This window comes from Podarcis erhardii (genome assembly GCF_964252035.2).
Source record: "Podarcis erhardii genome assembly, chromosome: 13".
NCBI lineage: Eukaryota > Metazoa > Chordata > Lepidosauria > Squamata > Lacertidae > Podarcis > Podarcis erhardii.
The window spans coordinates 17,662,486-17,686,137 of NC_138502.1; the positions used below are offsets into that span (position 1 = coordinate 17,662,486).

General features: G+C 49.2%; 1 protein-coding gene across 2 annotated transcripts in view; it reads right to left on the reverse strand.

The window, feature by feature from the left end:
- TTYH1 (tweety family member 1) overlaps positions 1-23,652 on the reverse strand; it is a 63,856-nt gene that overhangs the window by 10,948 nt on the left and 29,256 nt on the right. For both annotated transcript variants that reach the window (XM_081837413.1, XM_081837414.1), the window contains exons 3-10: positions 12,673-12,784; positions 10,660-10,880; positions 8,555-8,650; positions 6,139-6,211; positions 5,738-5,813; positions 1,996-2,051; positions 574-666; positions 307-399 (exon numbers count right to left, since the gene is read on the reverse strand). In XM_081837413.1, coding sequence (XP_081693539.1) covers positions 307-399; positions 574-666; positions 1,996-2,051; positions 5,738-5,813; positions 6,139-6,211; positions 8,555-8,650; positions 10,660-10,880; positions 12,673-12,784 — 820 coding nt within the window. The remainder of the gene's footprint in view (positions 1-306; positions 400-573; positions 667-1,995; positions 2,052-5,737; positions 5,814-6,138; positions 6,212-8,554; positions 8,651-10,659; positions 10,881-12,672; positions 12,785-23,652) is intronic.

The following is a 23,652-nucleotide window of genomic DNA, read 5'->3' on the forward strand; positions in this document are numbered from 1 at the left end:
TCCCTTTAAGGAGTCTCAAAGCGGCTCACATTCTCCTTTCCCTTCCTCCCCCACAACAAACACTCTGTGAGGTGAGTGGGGCTGAGAGACTTCAAAGAAGTGTGACTAGCCCAAGGTCACCCAGCAGCTGCATGTGGAGGAGCGGGGAATTGAACCCGGTTCCCCAGATTACGAGACTACCGCTCTTAACCACTACACCACACTGGTATGCAGCCGTAGAAAAATGACAAGTAGAGAGAAAGGGGTTCAGTGGAGGGGCCAGTGAGTGTCAGTGGATGACTTAAAGGAAGAATAAGTGTGGGTTACCTTATGAAGTCCCCGGCAGTTGAGCAGAGCAATAAGGTTATGGAATTTGCTTTCTGTGTTGTTCAAAGTGCTCTGGATGGATAAGATGTTTTTCTGCAATGCACAGAGGATGTGAGGAGAGAATCCAGTAGCCCTGGATTACACAGCCCTTTCCCCTCCCCTCATCCTCCTAACCCACCAGATCCCTTTCTGGACCAAGAGAATCAAGAGTCCAGGCACCCAGTGTTTTTCTGCCCCCCACCCTCCTAACTGGGCATTCCTACTGACCTCCGCTGCTGGGAAATGTGGGATGGCTTCTCTTTCCAATCCGTACAGCTGAGAATGTATGTTGGACAGTGCCCTCTGACACATGGTGAGCCTCTGCAGAAACGGCGGGAGGAACACAGGGCATGTTGGGTTAGAAAACTTCACAAGCCCACCACAAGGGGGGAAACTTCCAAGAGTTCTTCTGGCGAGGTCTGTAGCCACACAAGAGCTCAGGGGCTGAATGCCACACTATTCTTTGTGCAGAAAAGCACTGTGGGCAAATCCACACCATGCACTGAAAGCACCTGACTTCCCCCAAAGAATCCTGGGAGCGTTACTTTGATGAGCGTACTGAGAATTGTAGCTCTGTGGGGGAGAAGCTACAGTCCCCAGGATTCCATATCTCTTAAGGGCTGCATCCAACCAACATGTCTCCTCAGCTCAAGGATTTACACTTGCGCAATGGAAATCTCCCCCCTCACCTGCTTGGGCCCTCCCCAAATATGCAAATCTGGGAACTCCTAGAACAGATTTAGGAGGCACACCAGGGGAGGGGAAGGAGTTCCATTGTGCAAGTTTAAATATTTGTGCTGAGGGGATGTGTCAACAGGAAATGGCCCTGAATTTCTAGGTTAAAAAACAAACATAGCTTTTGAGATTTTGTTTTGCTTTCCAGTCCATTCTGGGACAGCTTAATATTCAGTTCAGCAAATCATAATGGGCAAAACTCTTGTTTATTCCGCAATGTTGCGATGGTACCAAGTGCACCGACATAAAACTAAAAAGAAAGAAAGGAACGGCAAATTTCTAGTCCCTACTGCTGTGAAGAAAAGCACGGGCAATGCTTGGAAGAATCCTGTGTGCAGGGCCATCTTACCCATAGGCGCTAGGGGTGCAGGGCACCTGGGCGCCGGGCTCTCAGGGATGCCAGGCCAAGAGTCCAGGGCCCGAGAGTTGAGTCCGGGGAAGAGCCTGCCCATTGGTTGGGCTCTTCTGCTGCGGGCGCCCCTGCGCCATGAGTTCGGGGGTGAGCAAGCCAGCGAGACACTGAGGTGGCCGGCCAGCTCCGCCCTCCTGCGCGCCTGGGACTGGGCAACTGGGGGGGGGGCGACGGGCAGATCTTTGCACCCCAGCACCGCATATGCTTAAGACAGCCCTGCCTGTGTGGGTATGTGGCTGGATGTGGTGGGAGCAGAGGGGTGGTTGAACCACATGAGTGGCCCATGGCGTTTCAGGGTCCTGCATAATTCTTTGCCCTTCTTGACACAAATGAGAGTGAAACAAAGATTGCATGATGAGAGTTTCTTAATTCTCAATATTTGGACATAGCGGTCGATTCTAACATTGCATGGTAGGGAATTTGGGATAGGTTGGCCCAGAGTCACTCCACGCACCCACATGCAGCACACTTCTTAAGCCTTAAAGAAGGGAGGGGAAGCCTACCTGCTGGAAAGGGTTAAAGACGTCTTGGCTGCAGGTTAAGTAGTATTGCAGGATTTCTGTGGGATTGGGAAGAAAAGGAAAAGGAAATCAGACCGTGGCTCCCTATCAAGGCACCAGGCTTTTCCCATGCTCCTCCTGGATCCTGTGTTTGTTTGCTCTGACTTGGGTTTTACATGTTCAAAAAGAGGGTGTCTGCCCTTGATAGCAATAGGACAGGCCATGTGACACTTTATGCAGAGATGGGGAATCTTTGTGTGCGCCCCCCCCACCCAGATGTTGCTGGACTACGGTATCCATCATCCCTGGCCATTGGCCATGCTTGCTGGAGCTAATGGGAATTGCAGTTCAGCAATATATGGGGGTCTAACAATATGACATGCAGTGGTGCCTTGGTTTTTATTTCACTGTTGAGTAGCTGCTGTGGGGAGAGCTATGGGGAGCAGTTGGAAAGGGCCGCCCTTTCTTCTCTCACTCTGGACAAATATTGCCTCCCCTCCCCTTGCAGCAATTATTAACCCCAGAAGCGCAGGCTCCCCTATGTGCCTAAGGTGGTGTTACAAGAATTGTGGTGGTGTTACAAGATATAGAATAAATATAAATGCACACATATCTAAATATATGAACCATGTGTCTGAAATAGTATGGGAGAGCAATTCTGAAGCCATTTTGACTCTCCCAATAACGTCAAATATTCCTCTGAAGTAAGGGAGGCAAATAGGGAAAGCTTTCCCATTGTCTTTTTGCTTGCAAATCTTGTCTGAAGGGCATATTTGTGTATGAATAGGGTGAGCCTGTGACCTGGACTCAGGAACTAAAGTATTGACCATCACAAAAAGAATGGCCAGGCTGCCCAGGTAATGCAACCAGTGACCATTATCAGGTATCCTGGCAGGCAGGATTTCTGCTGGGGACCGCCTCCTTCTGTGATGTATGTATGATGTTTTTTGGGGGATCTTGGTCTACAGGGTGGGCAATTTCAAAAGTCTATATAAGGGCTTGAACACCATTGTTCAGGGTTCTCCTCCCTCCTGCGTGTGATGAGTGGGGACCCTGTTGCAACAGTTCCTTGAATAACGATCAGGCTTACTAGCTGCTTTGCTTCTCAAATATACTCTAGTTGGCCTCTGTTATTTCCTCCTACTGATAGGGAACCCACTTAAGGACTCTATACAGGCCCATAAGGGAAAGGGAGCAGTTTTTCTTATAACAGTGGTTTGCCTGTGGGAAGGGGAGCAGGCAGGATTTCCACCAAGGCTGCAGCAGGGGATGATTTATACTTCCCTGCATGATGGTCCTGGTGAAAATAGCCCCGCCTTGTGGGCACAGTGACTATTAATAATTTTAAAACCATTTCCAGGTGCTGGGAAGTAACCTCGGAGCTATCACTGCAAAGCGAGTGTTCCTGAGCATGGCGAATTGCGCTGGCTGAAAAGCTGACACATAATTATGGATTTTGAAGGGGGATTGGCTAATCCTCATGCATTTGACTCTATATGGCTCCCATTCTTATACAGTGGTATCTTGGGTTAAGAACTTAATTCGTTCTGGAGGTCCGTTCTTAACCTGAATCCGTTCTTGAGGTACCACTTTAGCTAATGGGGCCTCCTGCTGCCGGAGCACAATTTCTGTTCTCATCCTGAAGCAAAGTTCTTAACCCGAGGTACTATTTCTGGGTTAGCGGAGTCTGTAACCTGAAGCGTCTGTAACCCGAAGTACCACTGTATTTTGTAAACACGGGTGTTTGGCCTCTTACACAAGGCAGGAGTCATGTTGGAAGGAAGCGCACTTCAGTCTGTCAGCGATTTTCAACGTGTGGGTCCCCAGATGTTTTTGGACTACAACTCCCATCATCCCTGAGCTCTGGCCTTGCTAGCTAGGAGTGATGGGAGTTGTAGTCCAACAACATCTGGGGACCCACAGGTTAAGAAAGGCTGGAATGGTTATGTTTCTATGATGATGGCAATGTGTCTGTGGCATGTCACTCAGTTTCACGAAGGAGGACCCAGGGCTGGCTCAATGCGTTTGAGCACCTGTGGCGAACCACAAAATGATGTTCCTCCTCACTCTGCCAGGGAAGAAGGGGGGTAAAGAAGATCCACCTCGTGAACAAGGGGTGGTTAGAAACAAGGGGGGAATCAAATCAACCCAACGGTTAAACTAGGAATCAAGGGCCGTCGTGGGGGGAAAGCGGCTCACTCTGAATCGCGACAGGTGGGGACAGAGCCTAGGAGACCCCGGAGGGCAGCCCCCACCTAGGAATGGGAGGAGACCAGCAGCACCTCTGAGAGGCCACCGCGGAGGCAGAATTGGGTGAGAGGGGCTGCCAAGGAGATGGCAGATCTAGACTGGAAGAAATGTGCTACTGATGAGTTCCTTGGAAGCCGGATTTGCCGCTCCTGCTGCCTAAGGTGGTCGCCTCACCTTGCCGGCCCTGGGAGGACCATGACCTCACAATAGGAGGGGATAAATAAAAGGGTTCCGTTTCATTGTTTGTTACTTTGGATAGTCATACCGGTTGTAGTTCAACGTAGTTCTAAAGAGGTTTCTGCTTCCTCAGTGGAAGTATCTCCCCTTTCTTCCCCCCATGGGCTGTTGTGGGGGTTTTCTCCACCCTCCAAAGTAGGTCTGAGGGAGGCGTGAGATCAAAAAGATGGGGAGGAAGCCCCGCTGTGCTAGTGGGGATCCTTATGCTGGCTTCTGCTAAGGGAACCAGGGGGTTGAATCCAGCCTATTTATTATTAACTAGATGTCTCCACCAGAGAACCTCTGTTATAGGCCCACTGAGAAGCAAATCAAGTATTTGGAAAAGTATTACAATAACAAATATCTCCTGGTAGAAATAGAATGAACCTTGTAAAATAACAAATATAATGTTTTTTTGATATCTGATGAAAACAAAGAAAGAAATATAATAACTTGGAACTGTGTGTGAAAAAATTGTAGAAATAATAATACAATGAGTCTAATCGGAAGTTAAACATGTTTGTTTTGCTTTGGGGATTTTTCTTCATCTTTCCCCCCCCTTCCCCTCACTCCCCCCCTTCCTCTTCTCTTTCTTATTTCTTTTTTGTGTTTCCTTTCTTGGTCTCCCCTTTTTTTATTCATTAAGAAAAAGATAAAGAGAGGAAAGTGTATTATGAAAACCTCAGTAAGTTAAAAGTGATGTTGTATAATTTCTTTATTAGTATTTATAAAATGTTAAAATTGGTTAATTGTAATTTGATGTTGCAACTACTGTGGTCCCCCCCCCCCCCCCGTTATCGTTGAACTCTAAATAAAGTTTTATTCTGTTAAAAAAAGAGAGAAGCGAATCAGCTGGAGAACGAATGCCCCACAAAATACCCTGGCTTTCAATTCTTGTAGACACGGATGTTAAGTCTGGGTGACAATCTAGATTGCCTGAAACAGGTTCAGTGGCAATTAGCCCAAGGAAGGCCTTGCAGCTGAGCCGGCAAGTCAGGTGTGAGTTTAAGCCAGGCTTTTCAGGTGGGGTTGCCAACTAACCAGTGGGGGGGGGCAGGGGGGAAGTCCCAGTCTGCTCCTGTGCCTTTAACAGCAGACCTGATACCTGCAAAATTTGGCATCGGAAGCTTTTCACAGCATGGAGATAAACATGATCGCTGGTGAACCTCTACACATCAGGCTTCTGCAATGAAGGCACAGCTTGAAAGTTGTCAGCCCTGCTCCCCAAATGCTAACCCACTTTGCTTTTTCCCGGGCTCCACGGCACTTCCAATCCTACCTGGGCTGAGTCCAGTGCTGGCTTGGGTTGTGTTCATCACATAGCCATCTGGCTCAAAGCAGAAATCGCTCAGTCCCTGAAGGGAAAGGGGAAGAAACAAATGTCTCTTTGACTGCAGTCAGTCGCTAGCAGGATCTAAGCAAAAATGTGTGACTGCAGAAGGTGGAGTCCAGCACCTTTGACAGCCGTGGGTCACTTTGATAGGCATCACAACAGAAGGCTCAAAGCTGGGATGGTGGGGGCAGCAGCTTTGATCCGCAGGGCGTGGGAGAATGTGGAGGGATCAAATAGAGATTTTTTTTTCGGGGGGGGGGAGCGGACTTTGAAAGGAAAGAAATAGTGATCTGGGCACTGTCCCTGCCAAATGTATTAAGAGAAAACAACAACAGCCCCAAACTCACCACAGCAGCTGCTGTCTCCAGCCCCATGGAGCCCCAGCTCAGGATGAGGACTAGGAAACTCATGACAGTCATTCTGTAGGCAGGAAAGAGAGAGGAAGGCACTCAAACGGGCACTGGCGGTGGTGCAGTCCGGGCAGGACTCTGGGGCAGAAGCCAATGGCCTGGCTCAGTTAAATGAATATGAAGCATACCCTGTAACATGAACCAGTGCAAAACCAGGATGCTTGTCTTCCGGGGCTGTGCTCCCATGCGAATCATTTGACCCACGTGAGAGCCGCTATCTTGCATGAGACACATGTCCGGCCGCAATCTCACATGTTTTTGGATCCTGAGCTCTTGTGTGTTTGGGGGCACCATGCTCGTGCATGAGAGCGCAGCCACCACCCCATGGGATGTCCTGATTTAATTGGGACAGTTGATGGATGTGACCCATCCATGCTGGCTCACCTCATTTGGAATTACCGTATTTTCCGCTCTATAAGACACACTTTCCCCCTCCTAAAAAGTAAGAGGAAATGTGTGTGCATCTTATGGAGCGATTGCAGGCTGCGCAGCTTTCGCTGAAGCCAGGAGAGCAAGAGGGATCGGTGCGCACCAATCCCTCTTGCTCTCCTGGCTTCAGGGATAGCTGCCTGAAGCCTCCTGAGCGCAGCGGGAGCACTCCCGCTGCGCTCCGGAGGCTTCGCTTCGCTGGATAGGTGCTGCACAGCTTTCCCTCTCTGTGCAGCGCCCCTTCAGCAAAACGGGAGGAGAAATGGAAGGGGCTCCATTTCTCCTGCTGCTTCGCTGAAGGGGCGCTGCGCAGAGAGGGAGAGAAATTTTTTTTTTCTTGTTCTCCTCCTCTAAAACTAGGTGCGTCTTATGGGTCGGGTGTGTCTTATAGAGCAAAAATACGGTAATTGAAGGAGGACCATCTAGAGAGCGAGGGGGGGCATGTGATTCTAAGACCAGAATCTAACATGACATCACTATATCATGGGGCACTGAGGGGGCTGATGGGAGTTGTAGTCCAAAATGTCTTGAGGGCACCAGGTTGGCCAAGCCTAGTGCAGATGCAATCTGGTGTGAGCACGCTGCCTAATTACCATGAATGGGGATATGGCCATGGTTTTGCTTCAAAGGGCTGCTTAGTTAGGATTAGACAAACAAATACTAATAGTCCTTGATAAGTTTGGATGGTGTACGGGAAACCCAGCTGCAGGAGTGCCTGGTGCGAATGCTTGGGAGACCGGGAGTGAGCAAGAGAGCTTAGAAATGGTGAAGACATTGATGCAGGAGGTGGGAAAGAGGTGTGGAATGGTGGCAGGGCCTTTTTGGTGGTGGTGGTGGGATTTGGAATAGTAGGGGCAATTGCCCCAGGTCTCATACACAGAGGGGCCACATCAGTACTGGCAGATTGTACCACTGGCAGGGGGGAGGGGAGGACATTGACAGAGGCTGCAGTGAGAAGGAAAGCAGGGGTGTTGCCTTTGTTAAATAATTGAGTCCTGTGGGCCAGGGAAAGCATCTGGGTTGCAAGGTCTGTATGGGGTTCTGATAGAATCATAGCATTGCAGAGTTGAAAGGGCCCACGTGGGTCCATAGCTGTCAACTTTTCCCTTTTCTTGCAAGGAATCCTATTTGGAATAAGGGAATTTCCCTTAAAAAAAGGGAAACGTTGACAGCTATGCGTGGGTCATCTAGTCCAACCCACTGCAATTCAGGAATCTTTTGCCCAACGTGGGGCTTGAACCCACAACCCTGAGATTAACCTTGCAGGTCTACTCCTTTGCCTCTCTACTCGAGCTCTTCTGGGATACTGGCAAATGAAGTGAGTATTGCAAGCAGATCCCTCTCATCTAAAGGATCTTGCAGCGCTGCCTTTTGGAATGTCTCGCTACCCAGTTTGTGTGCGTTTCTGCACGGCAAACCTTTACGTTTTGATATTAAACATCCCCCTGTTCCCTGAGGGAGGGCCATACAGCTTGAAGCCCGCTGATGTTTCGTTTCAAATGGGCAATTCCTCAGTGCATCCCTGTTGGTTGCGTTTAAGACATGAGTAGGCAAACTAAGGCCCAGGGGCTGGATCCGGCCCAATTGCCTTCTAAATCCAGCCCGCAGATGGTCTGGGAATCAGCATGTTTTTATATGAGTAGAATGTGCCCTTTTATTTAAAATGCATCTCTGGGTTATTTGTGGGGCATAGGAATTTGTTCATTCCCCCCCAAAAAATATACCGAGCCCCCCACAAGGTCTGAGGGACAACGGACCGGCCCCCTGCTGAAAAAGTTTGCGGACCCCTGATTTAAGACATAAGACGCCTTGTAGATTTGCTCCCTTGTCTCCTTCCCTCCTCCTTCCCCCCTCTCCCCTCTTCTCAGTTGCCACCTCCCAAGACCAGCAGCTCCCGGATGTGCCCGGCAGATGGCGCACTCACACGATTACCAGCCACTTGATCTGCTTCGCCAGCCCCAGCAAGGTGAAGAGACAGATGATGAGATCCAGCAGCAGCAGCAAAATGTAGGCCAGCCACCTGGGGTGCCAGAGAGCGAGAGATGGGAGTGAGGATGACGCACTCAGCCCGCTTCTTCCACCTCCGACCCTTCTGCCCACCTCTTCCCACTGCCAGGTTGCTCCCCCCACCCCGGGACTGTAGAGTTGTAGGCAGCCGACTGTGGCCTCTGCCATCGACCCCTCTGTCCTACCAAGCCTCCCAGGCAGTGGTGCAGTATGCTAAATCCTGAAATTCACATGGTCTTCATGGCACCAAGCAGCAAAAATGGGTTTTTGACCAACACAGGCATCATGGCAAAACACCCCCTAAGTTTCCTTTCCACGTCCTGTACCTCCTGCTTTGCTGAACATCCAGGCTGATTAGAAGACTTAAAAGCTTTCTCACTGTTTTGCAGGCATAGGCAAACTCGACCCTCCAGATGTTTTGGGACTACAACTCCCATCATCCCTAGCTAACAGGGCCAGTGGTTGGGGATGATGGGAGTTGTAGTCCCCAAACATCTGGAGGGCCGAGTTTTCCTATGCTTGCTGTTTTGTAACATTTTTGTTGGTCATCATAAAGCAGTGGTTGGTTCTCAAACTATTTTTCCCCCTCTGGATCACGCTTTCAGAATAAAAAATTGCTCACGCCCCACCGATTTATTTTTTTTAATTGATAAGAAATACTTTGGAAAACAAAAAGAAAACAATCCTTAGCAGTGCTTGATTTATAACACAGGACACAACTGCTTTATAATACGGTCATAGGGACATCCAGCAAGTATAAAACAAGGCAGCTACACATAAGAACATGGATCATTCCCAAACACTTGATGTTCTTGCTCTCATCCTGAAAAGATATCTATCCATATTCTGCAAATAATAATAATAACAATAACAATAACAATAACAATAATAATAACAATAATAATAATTTTTTACTATACCACACTGAAATGTCTAAACGTTTATGAGATTGCCCTCGAATCTTTCTGACACACTTGCCATCTTCTCCCGCTACACCCTCTGAGAACCACCGTCATAAAGGGACTTTGGGGTTTCCCACCCACCAGCCTGCAAATAATGAGTGGCAGTTCAGCCCATAGTCTTACAGACTAACGTAAACCTACTTTATTCTCTAAGCTTATTTGGGGCCCCTCTGCACTGGTGTTTTATTACGGGTGTGTTCAAGAACTTGTTATTGACACAGTGATAGTGTGTTCAAGGCAGGTTCGCTCTGTATTTATTAAATTGTTGTTCCCCAATCCTATCACATGGTGGCTATTTCAGAAGGGCCAGAACAACTGCGGTCCACAAAGGTTCTACGATTTCAGCAGGAAGTAATGGGATGTGCACTGATGGGAGATGTGGATTGTGTTAGGTTACAAAGGCCTATAGACAGCTGGTGTTTCTACTGTTGATAAGATTCTTGAGGTTGTTGTTTTGTTAGGGAATGCATGAATGCTGTGTTGAACTCTGTACTTTTCTTATTCCAAGTCGCCTAAAAAGTGTTTTTGTACTAATAAATCCGAAAAGCAACAATGAAAAGAAAACCTATGCTCCCTTTTTCTCATCATATATCCATTTCTACAGAAACCCTGTCTTTCTGTCAGTACTAACACCCACCATCATTTCCCAGTGCAAAAAAGGTAGAGGTAAAGGACCTCTGGACGATTAAGTCCAGTCAAAGGCGTCTATGGGGTTGTGGTGCTCATCTCGCTTTCAGGCTGAGGGAGCCGGCGTTTGTCCACAGACAGCTTGTGGAGATGTGGCCAGCATGACTAAACCGCTTCTGGCGCAACGGAAGCCAGAGCACGTGGAAACGCTGTTTACCTTCCCACCGCAGTGGTACCTATTTATCTACTTGCACTGGCGTGCTTTTGAACTGTTAGGTTGGCAGGAGATGGCACAGAGCAACGGGAGCTCACCCTGTTGCATGGATTTGAACCGCCAACCTTCTGATTGGCAAGCTCAAGAAGCACAGTGGTTTAGACCACAGTGCCACCTGCGTCCTCAGTGCATGCCCTTCTTCAGCACCCCATATCTCACCTGTAATCTTCCAGGTAGCCGATTTGTTCTGCTAGGACGCTGGGTGTGCTGCGTGCCTCGCCCCAGAAAGGGATGCCATCCAGCGTTTGCGCTACTGCCTCTGCCTGGCGGCGTGTGTTCCGCACCACGGCCACCAGCTCGGTTCGTGGGGACAGTGTCTCCTCCAGCTGGGTCAGCTCCCCCCGTACGGTCGCCGAAAGCAGCTCCACCGTCTCAGACACCTGTGGGTAGAAAAGAGGAGAGTCGCAAAGCGATGGGTAGGCAAGGAGGAGAAGCCATATGTGCCACATGGCATCGTGTGGTGTGCAGGGCCTTGGCACAGATTCGTACACCAGACGCCCGTGGCAAACGCGACGCATTGTGTCCCATGTGCGCCTGTTCACACCGGACCCGAGTGCCAAGCTGCGCTTCGAGAACAGGCTGTCCTTACATCAGCGACAGAATGACTTAACCACAGGGTTAGTCCTGGAGATTGACTCCCATTTTGCCAGCACTGCAGAACCTTTTCTGCGCTATGGTGGGGGTTGGCGGGGTCAGGCTCTGTGACCTGGATTATGCAAATCAAACGCATTTGCTGAGATGTGTTCATTTCCTTCTTCGCACAGCCAAAGGGAAGAGGACATTTGAAAGTTTATCAATGGCTATGAGGTGCAATATGGAGGAACGCCTTTCCGCATTCAGAGGCGAGACTCCCACTGGTTGCATCACACCAAGGGGGCCATTCGGTGAGCAGTGAAGACAGAGCGTTGGATTAGATGGACTCGCACCCTTGGCTTGCCAGATGCCATGACCTTGCCTTCCCCATAGTGGGAAGGAATCCAGTGTCGTGCTGTTCTAATGTTTTTTCGGTGCCTGTATTTTTGCTTACCCAGTAGAACCACCTCCTAACCCCGCACACTATTCTGGGGGTTCTCACAACCTCCCAGAGCCGATCTGAGGCATGTGTGGGTGTGTCAGTGTGCAGGGAGAAGGGGAGGGAAAGCCATGCTGTGCCAGCCAAAGTCCTTGTGTGGGCTTCCAGTAGCAGGATGAGTTTGTTCAATCTGAACCAGTAAGTTTCCCCAAACCTGGTGGAGGCTGTTCTATTAGGGCCAATGGGCTAGTGCCCCACCAGCGTCATCTCAGCCAGCCCCCACTGCCTGCCTTCTTCCTCAAAAGCAGCCCATAGGCTGGCAGACTGGCTGCCACCCTTCCTGTTCCTCACTCTCCGTTCTGTCATTATTGAACTTAACAGGAAGGAGGACGAGTTGGCTCTGCCTGTCCTTGGCTGTGGCGCCACCTACTGTTGGCCTCCCTGCCTTCTGCCCAACCAGTCCCAATAGACACTACCCATCACTGCCTGTGCCACACATGGCATTCTCATTCCACTCACCTGCATCACCAATATGCTATAGGTGTTCACCTTTAATACCAAGCGCACTAGGCCTGCCCTTCCAATTTCCCTACAGGCTCTGCAGCTGACATCTCTGCATGCTGAGCAGACAGGTCTGAAGTGGGATCTCTTCACACATTGAGCTGGATGTGCTTAGATATCTCCTGTGCAAACTGGAGCCCTGATCATTCAGGGTTCTCGTTCATCTGTAGGATTGTAAGTGGGTAATAGCTGAATACTCAGAAATCTCCCCCTTTGGACCTTCTGTTCAGGGTGCTAAGGTTTTGGGATGTAGCCAGAAAGGAGAGGGCTGGCTTGCACACCCTGATTCCTCCCTATACATGTTCTGATAATGTGTGGAGGTGAATGCCTAGAGACGGCTTAGCGCTTGCGGCAATCTTAGCCATTGTGTGCCTTCATATTAGGGGCACTTGCAACATGTCGGACGCATGCTGTGCACATGTCCCTGGAAGGAAGAGGCATGAGTCAAATACCAGTGATCTAGTCACGGGTTGCTTACAGCCAATTTCAACCTACGGTTCTTCTCTGTAAGTGGAGCACAGGTTAAAAGCGTATTCAGGGGTAACTGACCATATAAACAAGTGCATGGGGTTTCCCCGCTTGTTCGCTCACGCACTCACCAGAGCATCGATGGAGCTTAGTGTGTGGTTGGTGTTCAGCAGCGAGTATGTGACCTGGTACACCCCATCGTTGGTCTCGCTGTTTCCATAGAAACCGATGCCAATCCCAGCACTGTGTTGGGGGTGGAGAAAGGCAGAGAAATGGATCAGCATGCAAGCAGGGTTTGCAGCTGGCATAACCCCATTCCCAGAACAAGGGGAGGGTGTCCCTTAAATCCTGCATGGCCCCATATCTGTGCTGCTCGTGCCTGTTTATACTGGGATATAAGAAGCAGAAAGTCCCAGCTGAATGAGGCCAATCACCCATTGAGTGCAGCATCCCATTCTCATAGTCTCCAAGCGGATGTCTATGGGAACTTGAACGCAGGTCCTGCACAGCCCCCTAACACTATGTAACATGGAGCTAGAGTGGCCATGTCTCCTACTTCACAGAGGACAGTTCTCTATGTGAAGTACAGAGCCCAGTTTAAAGAAGAACAGCCCTAAGGAGGCGAATGCGGGAAGGGCCCTTGAAGCTGGCCATCAGCAGTTAAGCACCTGTCAGAAGAGGCTCCAAACAGCCCCCAGCTCAGATAGTTTCCCACACTCTTTGATTCAGAGCTTGTGCATTAAACTGGAAATGCAGAAAGCAGGTGTTTCTCCTGCTCCACCTATGCTATATTCCGGCTCCAAAGAGGTGTTGATCATTGCACAGTCTTTGAATGGGGGCCTGACGCAGGGCTTCTCTTGGACCCAGAGAAGGGAGGGAGAGGGGAGCCTGGAATCCTGGGACCCAGCTGACAGCGCACTGAACACAACATAGTAGGAGGCGAAGGTGAGGCTTTCCAAAGCAGGCTGGCGCTCTCTCCCTTTTGCAATCGCTTGCAACGTAGCCTCAGCATCTCGTGCCAGGCCCACCGCTGCCATGATCTGTGGCGAGGGTGGACAAGGATGGGCAAGGGAACGCAGCGGACATGTGTGGATGGTAACAGGCACCTGTGGACTGTGGGGGGGGGAGGTGCATATTGGATGTGCACTCATCCAGCCCGTCCTTGCAAACAGCTGTGTAGCCGTGCTCCCAAAGAACCCACGGCAGGAACAAGGAGGAATCCTCCTGCAGGCACAATGGAGGGAATCTTTGCCAAAGAAAGAAAGAAAGAAAGAAAGAAAGAAAGAAAGAAAGAAAGAAAGAAGGAGTTGTATCAGGAGAAGTGCTAGTGCAGACAAGAAGAGCAGGAAGGGATGAGCGCAAAGATGCACTGGGGGAGCAGCATCAAGCCAGGGAGGAAAATGTCTAAGCTCCTTATGGCAACTGGCTGGGGATTGGGAAGGGATTTGCGCAGAGAGGGAACAAGTGAGTGTGAAAGGAACGGTGCACAAGAGAGACCCCGTTATCTCCCCCCCTCTCTTTCCTTCTCTCCCTCCCTCGTCCTGGATTGGGCCACCTATCTGCGCCTGGCTCCTGACAACCGCGTTTGCCCACCCCCTGGCTCGCTTCTTAACTGTAATTATGAGCATGCCGGGTGGGTAATTACAGTCTTTCTGGTAATGACACAGGCGTGCGCAGAACAGCTGCAACAAAAATGTATGGGGATTAGCACAAGAGGGACCCAAAATACCGGTGGTTCTTCCTTCAGTCAGAACTGCCCTTCTCCGCACATTCATCCACCTGAGCCACACTCTGAGGGGCAATTCGCCACGTTCATGGACGGCTAGTTTTTGTTCTAATCTGGTGATTTTTTCCTAGGCTAGGGGTTTCTTGTTTGTTTGTATTTTAGTATTTTATCCAGGTTTCCCAGGATTATGTGCAGGATTGGTGATGACTCAGACTAGATGAATGCACAACTCCTGCTCTTCTTCCATTTATCTCTCACAGCCTTCCTCCCTTTCCACCTGCTGCTCGACCCCAACATCCTTAAGGTAAAGGTAAAGGGACCCCTGACCATTAGGTCCAGTCATGGCCGACTCTGGGGTTGCGGCGCTCATCTCGTTTTATTAGCCGAGGGAGCCGGCGTACAGCTTCTGGGTCATGTGGCCAGCATGACTAAGCCGCTTCTGGCAAACCAGAGCAGCCGTTTACCTTCCCGCCGGAGTGCTACCTATTTATTTACTTGCACTTTGACATGCTTTCGAACTGCTAGGTTGGCAGGAGCTGGGACCGAGCAACGGGAGCTCACCCCGTCATCACAGGGATTCGAACCGCCGACCTTCTGATCGGCAAGTCCTAGGCTCTGTGTGGTTTAACCCACAGCGCCACCTGCATTCTTAAATGCCACTAATTTAGTGATGCTATACTGACATTACATATGCTTGTGCTTATCAATAGACACTTTTTCTGATCCCCCATGGCAAGGGTGGGGAACCCGGAGCTCTTCAGATGTTGCCAGACTCTAATTCCCACCAACCCCTCTCAATGGTAGGGGATTATGGGAGTTGTAGTCCAGCAACATCTGGAAGGCCTCCTTGTGACTTGAACCGATTAGTTCATGCACTACCTTCTGGAGCAAGAGAAAAACAAAATGTTCCATCTTCTATGTGACTCCCTTTTAAATATTTGAAGACAACTGTTATGCAATGCCTTTTAATGGTTATTTCTTCCGCCTAGACATACCTGCCTTCCACCTTTCCTTATAGGATTTGGCATCCTGGCCCCGCACCCTCTTTGTCTTCTAGACGCATCCCACTGTTTCTATATCCTTCCTAAAATGGGCTACCCATTTTAGGTACTCCAGGCAAGGCCTGACCAAAGCTGACTAGAGGGGCTCCATCATTACCCCTTGCAGTCACAACAGTATATGGCTGTGTTATGCCTTTAAACTACCTTCGAAGCCTATCCTTCCACTCAAAAGAATTCTGGGCCCTGTAGTTTATCCCTTATGGCGTTGCAATTCCCAGAAACCCTTAGCAAACTACAGTGACCACTATTCTTTGAAGGAAACAAGGTGCTTCAAATGTGCTTTCAAGGTCTAGTGCAGTGTTTCCCAACCTTGTGCCTCCAGCTGTTTTTGAACTACAACTCCCATCATCCCTGACTAGCAAGACCAGTGGCAAGGGATGATGGGAATTGTAGTCCAAAAACAGCTGGAGGCACAAGGTTGGGAAACACTGGTCTAGTGGTACAGTACATGTTGATGCAACCCAGAATTGCCTTTATCCTTTTAGTTGCTGTACTGTTGTTACACCAGTGTTTGAATTATGGGGAGGGGCATAATAAGCAAGTTCTTTGTACCCCCTCCCCAAATTTGGCCAGATCATTGGTTCCTCATAACCATAGCTGTCAACATTTCCCTTTTCTTGTGAGGAATCCTATTCGGAATAAGGGAATTTCCCTTAAAAAAAGGGAAAAGTTGACAGCTATGCTCATAACCCTACTAAAAATACTAGCAAAAGGGGCTTTTTGCAATAGGAAAGAGGGAGATAGGTCAGGCCTGTCCTCCCTTTGACTCAACACTGAGTTACACTCCGTGGGCTGAGTGGGAATAAATCCTTTCCAGGGAAGATCACTCTGACAGGAGTTTGGCTCCACACTGAACTCACTCAAGCAACCTCTCAACTAGTCACCTCATCTGTCTGAGTGTCCAGGCCCTTACATCCATTTCTGGCCAGCTCTGAGGATCCAAGGCTGGTGTCAGGGCCACGATCCTACCTTTGAGCGGGGCACCCAAGGAGGTTGTGGGCATGCCCGCGAGGGAAATCTCAGTTGGCATGCCCGGCCTGAGCTCTCCCCCAAATCCTGGAGCCAGCAGTGCATTCACAGATCCACCTGCTCTCCCTTCACACACCAAGCCCCAGCCATTCTTCCTTTCTCTCTCCCTTCAGGGCCACGATCCTACCTTTGAGCGGGGCACCCAAGGAGGTTGTGGGCATGCCCGCGAGGGAAATCTCAGTTGGCATGCCCGGCCTGAGCTCTCCCCCAAATCCTGGAGCCAGCAGTGCATTCACAGATCCACCTGCTCCCCCTTCACACACCAAGCCCCAGCCATTCTTCCTTTCTCTCTCCCTTCATTCACCCCTCCATTCACGTACCCACCCAACTCTCACACAGGTCTTTGCCCACCCCCATCTTTGCCTCTTTCAGTCACACCAGGCCCTCTCTTTCTCTTTCTCCCTAAATCTCATTTCTATGGCAACCACCTCCCTCCTCTCCTCGCCTTGCACCATTCTCATGATAATAGAGCTTTTTCATTAGATGGGAGGCAGTTCCCAGACTGAAGGGTGAGGGGATAAAAAAAAAACCATGGTGGGGGGCGGGAGAGTGTTCCTGGCTCCAATCCCACCCCCTCCGCAGACCCTCTCTATCTACGCCTCTCTTCCCAAAGGAGTCACGAGTCTTGGTTCCCACCCTACCCTTCCCTAAACTCTCCAGAGCACATTCCAGTGGGACAAGAAAAAAGAATCTTGATATCTGGGCCTCAAGAGTCTCAAAATCTCCATGTCTGGGAGATTGGTCAATTACCTGTTCTGGACAGGTTTGCACTCCCTCTGATGGAGCAACTTTGCAGCTTAGGGGGACTCCCTGACCCATCTTTGTCACCGGAGGCTCAAATGAACTCTGTGGCTAGGAGAGCCAGCTTTGGTTGTGGCACCAGCTGTGACCATTCTTGGGCCAGGATAGCCCGATGACAAGTGATCCATGCATGGGTAACCTCTAAGCTTGATTACTGAATGGTGCTTTTTGTAGGGCTGCCCTTGTCACTGGTCTGGAAGCTGGATCCAGTGCAGGAATGCAGCACCCAGATGGCTCACAACTTGGGCCCAAAACATCTCAATGTTGACACCGGGAAAGGTCCCGGAACAAATGAACAGCCTGTTTGTGAGCATGAGGATGCTGTGATTACTAAGACCCAGCATGGGTCTCTCAAATACAAGTCATGCCAGACAAGCCTCTCTCATTTCAGGGGAATGCTAGGATGTAGGGTATCTTGAGTTCAGTAAAGCTTTTGACTACATAAGTCCCTCATGATGTTGTTATTTGTTTGGGGTGTTAAGCTGCAGGCCATCTCCTCTGATGCCTGGATCCAGCAAGTGTTAAAAGCTAATCAAAGCCTCCTAATTCCTGGAAGGGCCAAGCAAACTTCCTGGTGAGGTGATGGGGGATTAAAGACAAAAGTGAGTGAAACCATGAATGCAAATGTTACCTTTATACAGGAGGCAAGTTTACACCCACCAACACCCCTGCCCGTCTTCCATCGAGGCAACCAAGAGGCATGGTCAGGGTTCAAGGTCAATGTTCTAACCCAGCAAAACCCTCAAGGAGGGTATGAACTAGGGCTGGTGAGGGGTGTGGCCCGTAGAGGGAAGAGTTTGGCTTGGGGAGAGCTCCAAGAGTTGGATAGAGAGGGCTGAATTTGCCCCCAACTCCCGGCCAGAGGTTCCCACCACAATTCTGGATGGCTAGCATAGATTAGGGTTTGGTGGCAAGATTGTTCTGTCTTTGGGACAGTGATGCTCACTAGACACCCTTTTGATTTGTAGTTGCTGCTGGTGCCTTACTCTGTTCTCCCAAACCACCCATCTCCTCCTTCTGACCCTTGGCCCTCTTCCTGTTTCCGTCCACTAGAACTCTCTCCCACTCCAGAGGACCCAGTCAGTCGTCTTGGCACTTCATTTGGATGAGCAAATGACCATTTATTGCTCCAGGCGGGTTTTCGTGCAAAGGACGGGTGGCATCTGGCTGCTGGAGCCCCCGCGCCTATCCGTCTGGAAGGGTTATTTCTCCCTGGGCTGGATGAATGAGGTCCTCATGCTAAAAATATCTCCTAGCCACCCGCTCTTTCGATGCTCTCCAAAGAGCAAAGGGATCGCATAGGTTACCCATTTGCGCAATGTGGGGTGAGACGGACAGTTCTGTGAAATGTAGTCTTAGTTCAGAGATAGCAAGGATTGAATGAGGCGGAGAAATTAAGCTTAGGCTGTCTCTGCAACCACAGCCTTAAACTGTTTTTTTTTCTCCCTCTTCGCCTCAGGGTTGGAACAAGTTCTCTGCAGCTCCATGATTCTTTTTTTGGATGCTTAAAAATCTGTGCTGCAAAGTGAATTGGAAGACCAGCATACAGGGGCAAGAGGAGATGAGTTTCCTAAGACTATCCTATTTACACTGTTCTTTTTAATGCTAGAAACTTCCCTCCCCACAAGTTGCTGCTGTTGTTGTTGTTTGGTTGTTGTTGTTGTTTTACCCCTGTATTGAGAAAAGATGCAGGTATCCCAAACTTTTTCTGAGCGGGGTAAAAAAGGAGAGACTTTTTGTCTTCAGGAATCAGTCTTGTGCTTCAAATTGCAGCCTCGGCTGCTTCGTTGTATTTAAAACAAAAACAACAAAAACAAATAGCAGGAAATATAAGATCACAGAAATGTTGTTGTTGTTGTTGTAGTTTGCTGTTGTTCTGCCCATCTGACTGGGTTGCTCCAGCCACTTTGGATGGCTACCAACAAGATATTAAAAACCATAAGGTAAAGGTAAAGGGACCCCTGACCATTAGGTCCAGTCGTGACTGACTCTGGGGTTGCGGCACTCATCTCACTTTATTGGCCAAGGGAGCTGGCGTACAGCTTCCGGGTCATGTGGCCAGCATGACTAAGCCGCTTCTGGCGAACCAGAGCAGTGCACGGAAATGCTGTTTACCTTCCCGCCGGAGCGGTACCTATTTATCTACTTGCACTTTGACGTGCTTTCGAACTGCTAGGTTGGCAGGAGCAGGGACCGAGCGACAGGAGCTCACCCTGTTGCGGGGATTCGAACCGCCAAGTCCTAGGCTCTGTGGTTTAACCCACAGTGCCACCCGCGTCCCATTAAAACCATAAAATGAAACAATTCACAACAAGAAGAAGCTGCCTTAAACTGAGTCAGGCCATTGCTCTATCTAGCTCATTATTGCCTATACTGACTGGCAGAAGCTCTCTGGGGTTTCAGTCCAAGGTCTCTCCCAGCCCCATCTGCAGGTGCCTGGGATGGAAACCTGGGACATTCAGGACGCAAAGCAGATGTCCTAACGCTGAGCTACAGTCCTCCCCCAACATGTCCTAAAGCTACACAGAATGTACAGTTCTGTCTTCAGTGAATTCTGGGAACGATTAGTGTTGGCCCAAGACACTTTTCTGCTTGACCCAGAGCTCAGGTGCCCCCCCTACTGCCAACACTTTTTTAAAGTCTTGCTGCTCCATTCGGAACCACCCTCTGCATTCACCTACAACCCCACACATGGTGTAATGCACGCATAGGCAACCTTGCCCCTCCAGATGTTTTGGGACTACAACTCCCATCACCCCTGACCACTGGTCCTGTTAGCTAGGGATGATGGGAGTTGTAGTCCCAAAACATCTGGAGAGCCGAGTTTGCCTATGCCTGGTGTAATATGAAGCAGGTTGCTTGCTCTGCTGCACAACAGGGCTGCATCTTGACAATGGAAAGGTCAGGGAGAATTATCTGCAGTGAGACAGTCCCTAACACTCTCACCAACCCGCAACTCCCAGGACTCCTTTCTGGAAGCTGCCATAGTTAAACGGGTATAAAAGAGATGTCTGCAGTGTAAACATGTCCCCAGGACATGCCAAGAAGACTGCTTGAGTGTCCAAGAAAGAGTAAGAAATTTGGGGTGGGGAGCTAGTAATATTCTAGCAATAGGAAAGTGTAATGTTTTAAACATTGTAGCCTAACACGTGAGATAAGGAACCCGAGGCCATGGCCATATTACCAAATAGGCAGAGCAGGCACCAGCCTATGGGCCCCACAACTTTTAGGGGCCCCCGCACAGCGGATCAAAATAATATTGATTTGATCTTGAAAGAAAATTACAATCAAGTATTAGGAGATAATTTGCAAGGGCTCCCCTCCACTGAGATTTTGACTGCCTAGGGACCTCCAGAGGGTTTAATCCAGCACGGCCTGAAGCCCACCAGATGATGATGGACTCCCATCAGCCCCAACCAGCATTGCCAGTGGTCTGGGATGATGGGAGTTGGAGTCTAGCACCATCTAGAAAGCCACCAGTTTGCAAATCCTGTTCTAACAAACACCAACGTGCTAATTAAAAGCAGGGTACTACAAATATGTCCTACACAGGGATCTCTAAACATAGGATTAAAATCCTCTGCAGCTTTCTAGAAAGGGGGGGAGGGGAGCAAACGGAACCAGCATGTGTTATTTCTGATTACAGGCCAATTATAATCCACTAACTAATTGCGCTTTGAATGACAAGAATGAAACAGATACTGCTTCATCAAGAGGGAATTACTAACCATGTAGTTATGCTTCTGCACAAGGAACTAGTAATAATCATAGAAACCCCACGATGAGGGGGATGGTAATGGAGGAATAATAAGCGGGTAACAAAGATGTAGTGAAGACCACCAAAAAGGGGAATTAGACAAATTCATGGAGGATAAGGCTATCGATGGCAGCTAGGCATGGCCTCTAGCATCAGAGGCACTCTGCGCCTGAATACCATTTTCTGGGGATCATGAATGCGAGAGTGCTATTGCATGTTTCCTGCTTACAGTCTTTCCCTGGGCATCCCATGGGCCACTGTGAGAATGGAATGCTAGGCTAAATAGGCCTGGTTCGAGTAGTGCCCCTCCTATGTCCTCATCTACAAAGGGCGTAGTAAGTTCTGGTAAGAACTGCCTACAAACATAGTACCATAATTGCACTCAAGCAAGTTCTAGCAATAACCTAGCAACAAGCAACGAAAAGGTTCTAGTAACAAGAGACGAACAATTTTTTAACAGCAAAGGGCTTCGTTCCAGAGAACACTGCAATGTTGGTCTGTTTCTGTTGCTAATTGTACAGGCATCGAGCGCCGATGCTATACAAAGTACTAAGGATCTACTATATAATCTGCCAATGAGAGGGAATCTGTCATGTTTCGGCAACAAATTTGAGCTAGTACAAAGTGCTGCGGCTGGTTTTGACCAGAGCCAGTTATTTGGATGAAGCAGTTCTGGGCTTATGGCAGCTTCGCAGGCTACCAGTCTGTTTCCAAGCACAATTCAAAGTGCAGATTGCAGGCTTTCAAGCTCTAAATCAAGGCATTGGGAACCACAGGCCCTGAGGCCACACTCCTTTCTAGGCCATTCATATCACTGGCCCTGCTTTGCACCCTCCTCAACTTGTTTTTTGCCTGGCTGGACTGTGTCCTTGACCTTTGATAATGCTCTTTTCTTTTTTGGTATGTATGGAGTGTTAATTTTGGGCCACCTTTTGTTGATTGCTGCGTCTTGTCTTGTCTTGTATTTGTTTTGTTTTGTTTTTAAAACTAATAAAGCATTTTTTAAAAAAGATAATGCCCTTGGTTGCCTGGCTGAAGGATACGGAGCAGGGTGTAAGTGCGTTTGAAAACTAGCCTGCTGTGCAAAGGTAAAATTGGCATTCATTGCTCTGCCTACATTTGCTGACCACTGGTGGGTGGCCCCCAGGAGGTTTCCTAGCAGGGAATGTGGCCCTCAGGCTTACAAGGCTTTCCACCCCTGCTCTAAATGGTTTAAGGGTTGCTCTGCCACCTACAGAAATGCATTTTGTCATCTGTAGTCCAATTGGTTCAATTCTTCCTGCTCAGGGTTCCGTCAACCCATTTCCATCTACAAACAGGCCCGAGACAGTGCCTCTTAAGTAGACTATATATATGCATGCAAACAAACAAAAAAACACACACTTTGCTTTCAGCGGTCTTGGGGTGACTTTGTGTCTCTTCTACTGAGCCTGGAAGCAGGCAGTTGGGAGGTATCTGGAGGAGCAAAAAGGAGTGCAAGGCCCATTTAGAAAAGTCATGCGTCCCTATATTACAGAAGACTGTCCTCTTTAGACTCTACCATCTATTGGAAAGAGTTCTCCATCTGAAGAGCTGTCTGATCCAAATTCAGCTTAAAAAGCTATAAGAAGAGAGGGAGAGCAGGAGCGGCTTTGAAGTTGTCCATGAGCACTTAGCACAGAGGTCAGCAAACTTTTTCAGCAGGGGGCCGGTCTACTGTCCCTCAGTCCTTTTGGGGGGGCCAGACTACACAGTCATACCTCGGGATAAATACGCTTCAGGTTGAGTGCTTTCGGGTTGCGCTCCGCGGTGACCCGGAAGTAACGGAGCGCGTTACTTCCAGGTTTCGCCGCTCGCGCATGCGCAGATGGTCAAAAAGATGTCATGCACATGCACAGAAGCGGCAAAATGCGACACGTGCAAATGCGCTGTCGCGTCTTACATTCTGTTCGGGATGCGAATGGGGCTCCGGAACGCATCCCATTCGCATCCCAAGGTACCATTGTATATATATTGGGGGGGGGGGGATGAATGAATTCCTATGCCCCACAAATAACCCAGAGATGCATTTTAAATAAAAGGAAACATTCTACTCATGTAAAAACACACTGATTCCCGGACTGTCTGTGGGCCAGATTTAGAAGGCGATTGGGCCGGATCCGGCCCCTGGGCCTTAGCTTGCCTACCCATGACTTAGCACTTGGACAGCAGACTCAACCACCAACACAGGCCACCTCTTCAAGAGTCTTGCCCACTAGGATGAGGTGCATCGTATTTCTGTTGAAATTATAATAACCATGTCGAAATTGGCACAGATACATCTAAATCAGCACATGCAAATCCGATGCAAATCTGAGCCCCCCTTTTCCCCAGTGATGCATTTCTTCCTTTTAGCAGTGAATAAGTGGCCACCTGATCTCTCCTGGTGTGACAATAGCACTTGTGACACAGGCCAACCACCCCACAGCACAGGACTACAGCCACAAGGGACAAGCTTGGAAGCAGCAAGTTCCATTCCAATAAAAAAAGCAAATGGAAAACATTTCTATGTGAATGTTTTTGAGGTGTGGTATATAGCTCACATATCTTAGTACAGGCTGCTATTCAGATAGCTCCCGCAGCTTGCTTGCACAACTAACTATCCTAAGATAACCCTTGAACTTACACCAACCTCAAGCAGCTTGTTTACATGTCCAAGAGGAGAATCAGATTCTGAAGGGAGTTAGGGGGAAAAGAAGTTAACAACCCCCAGCCAGCA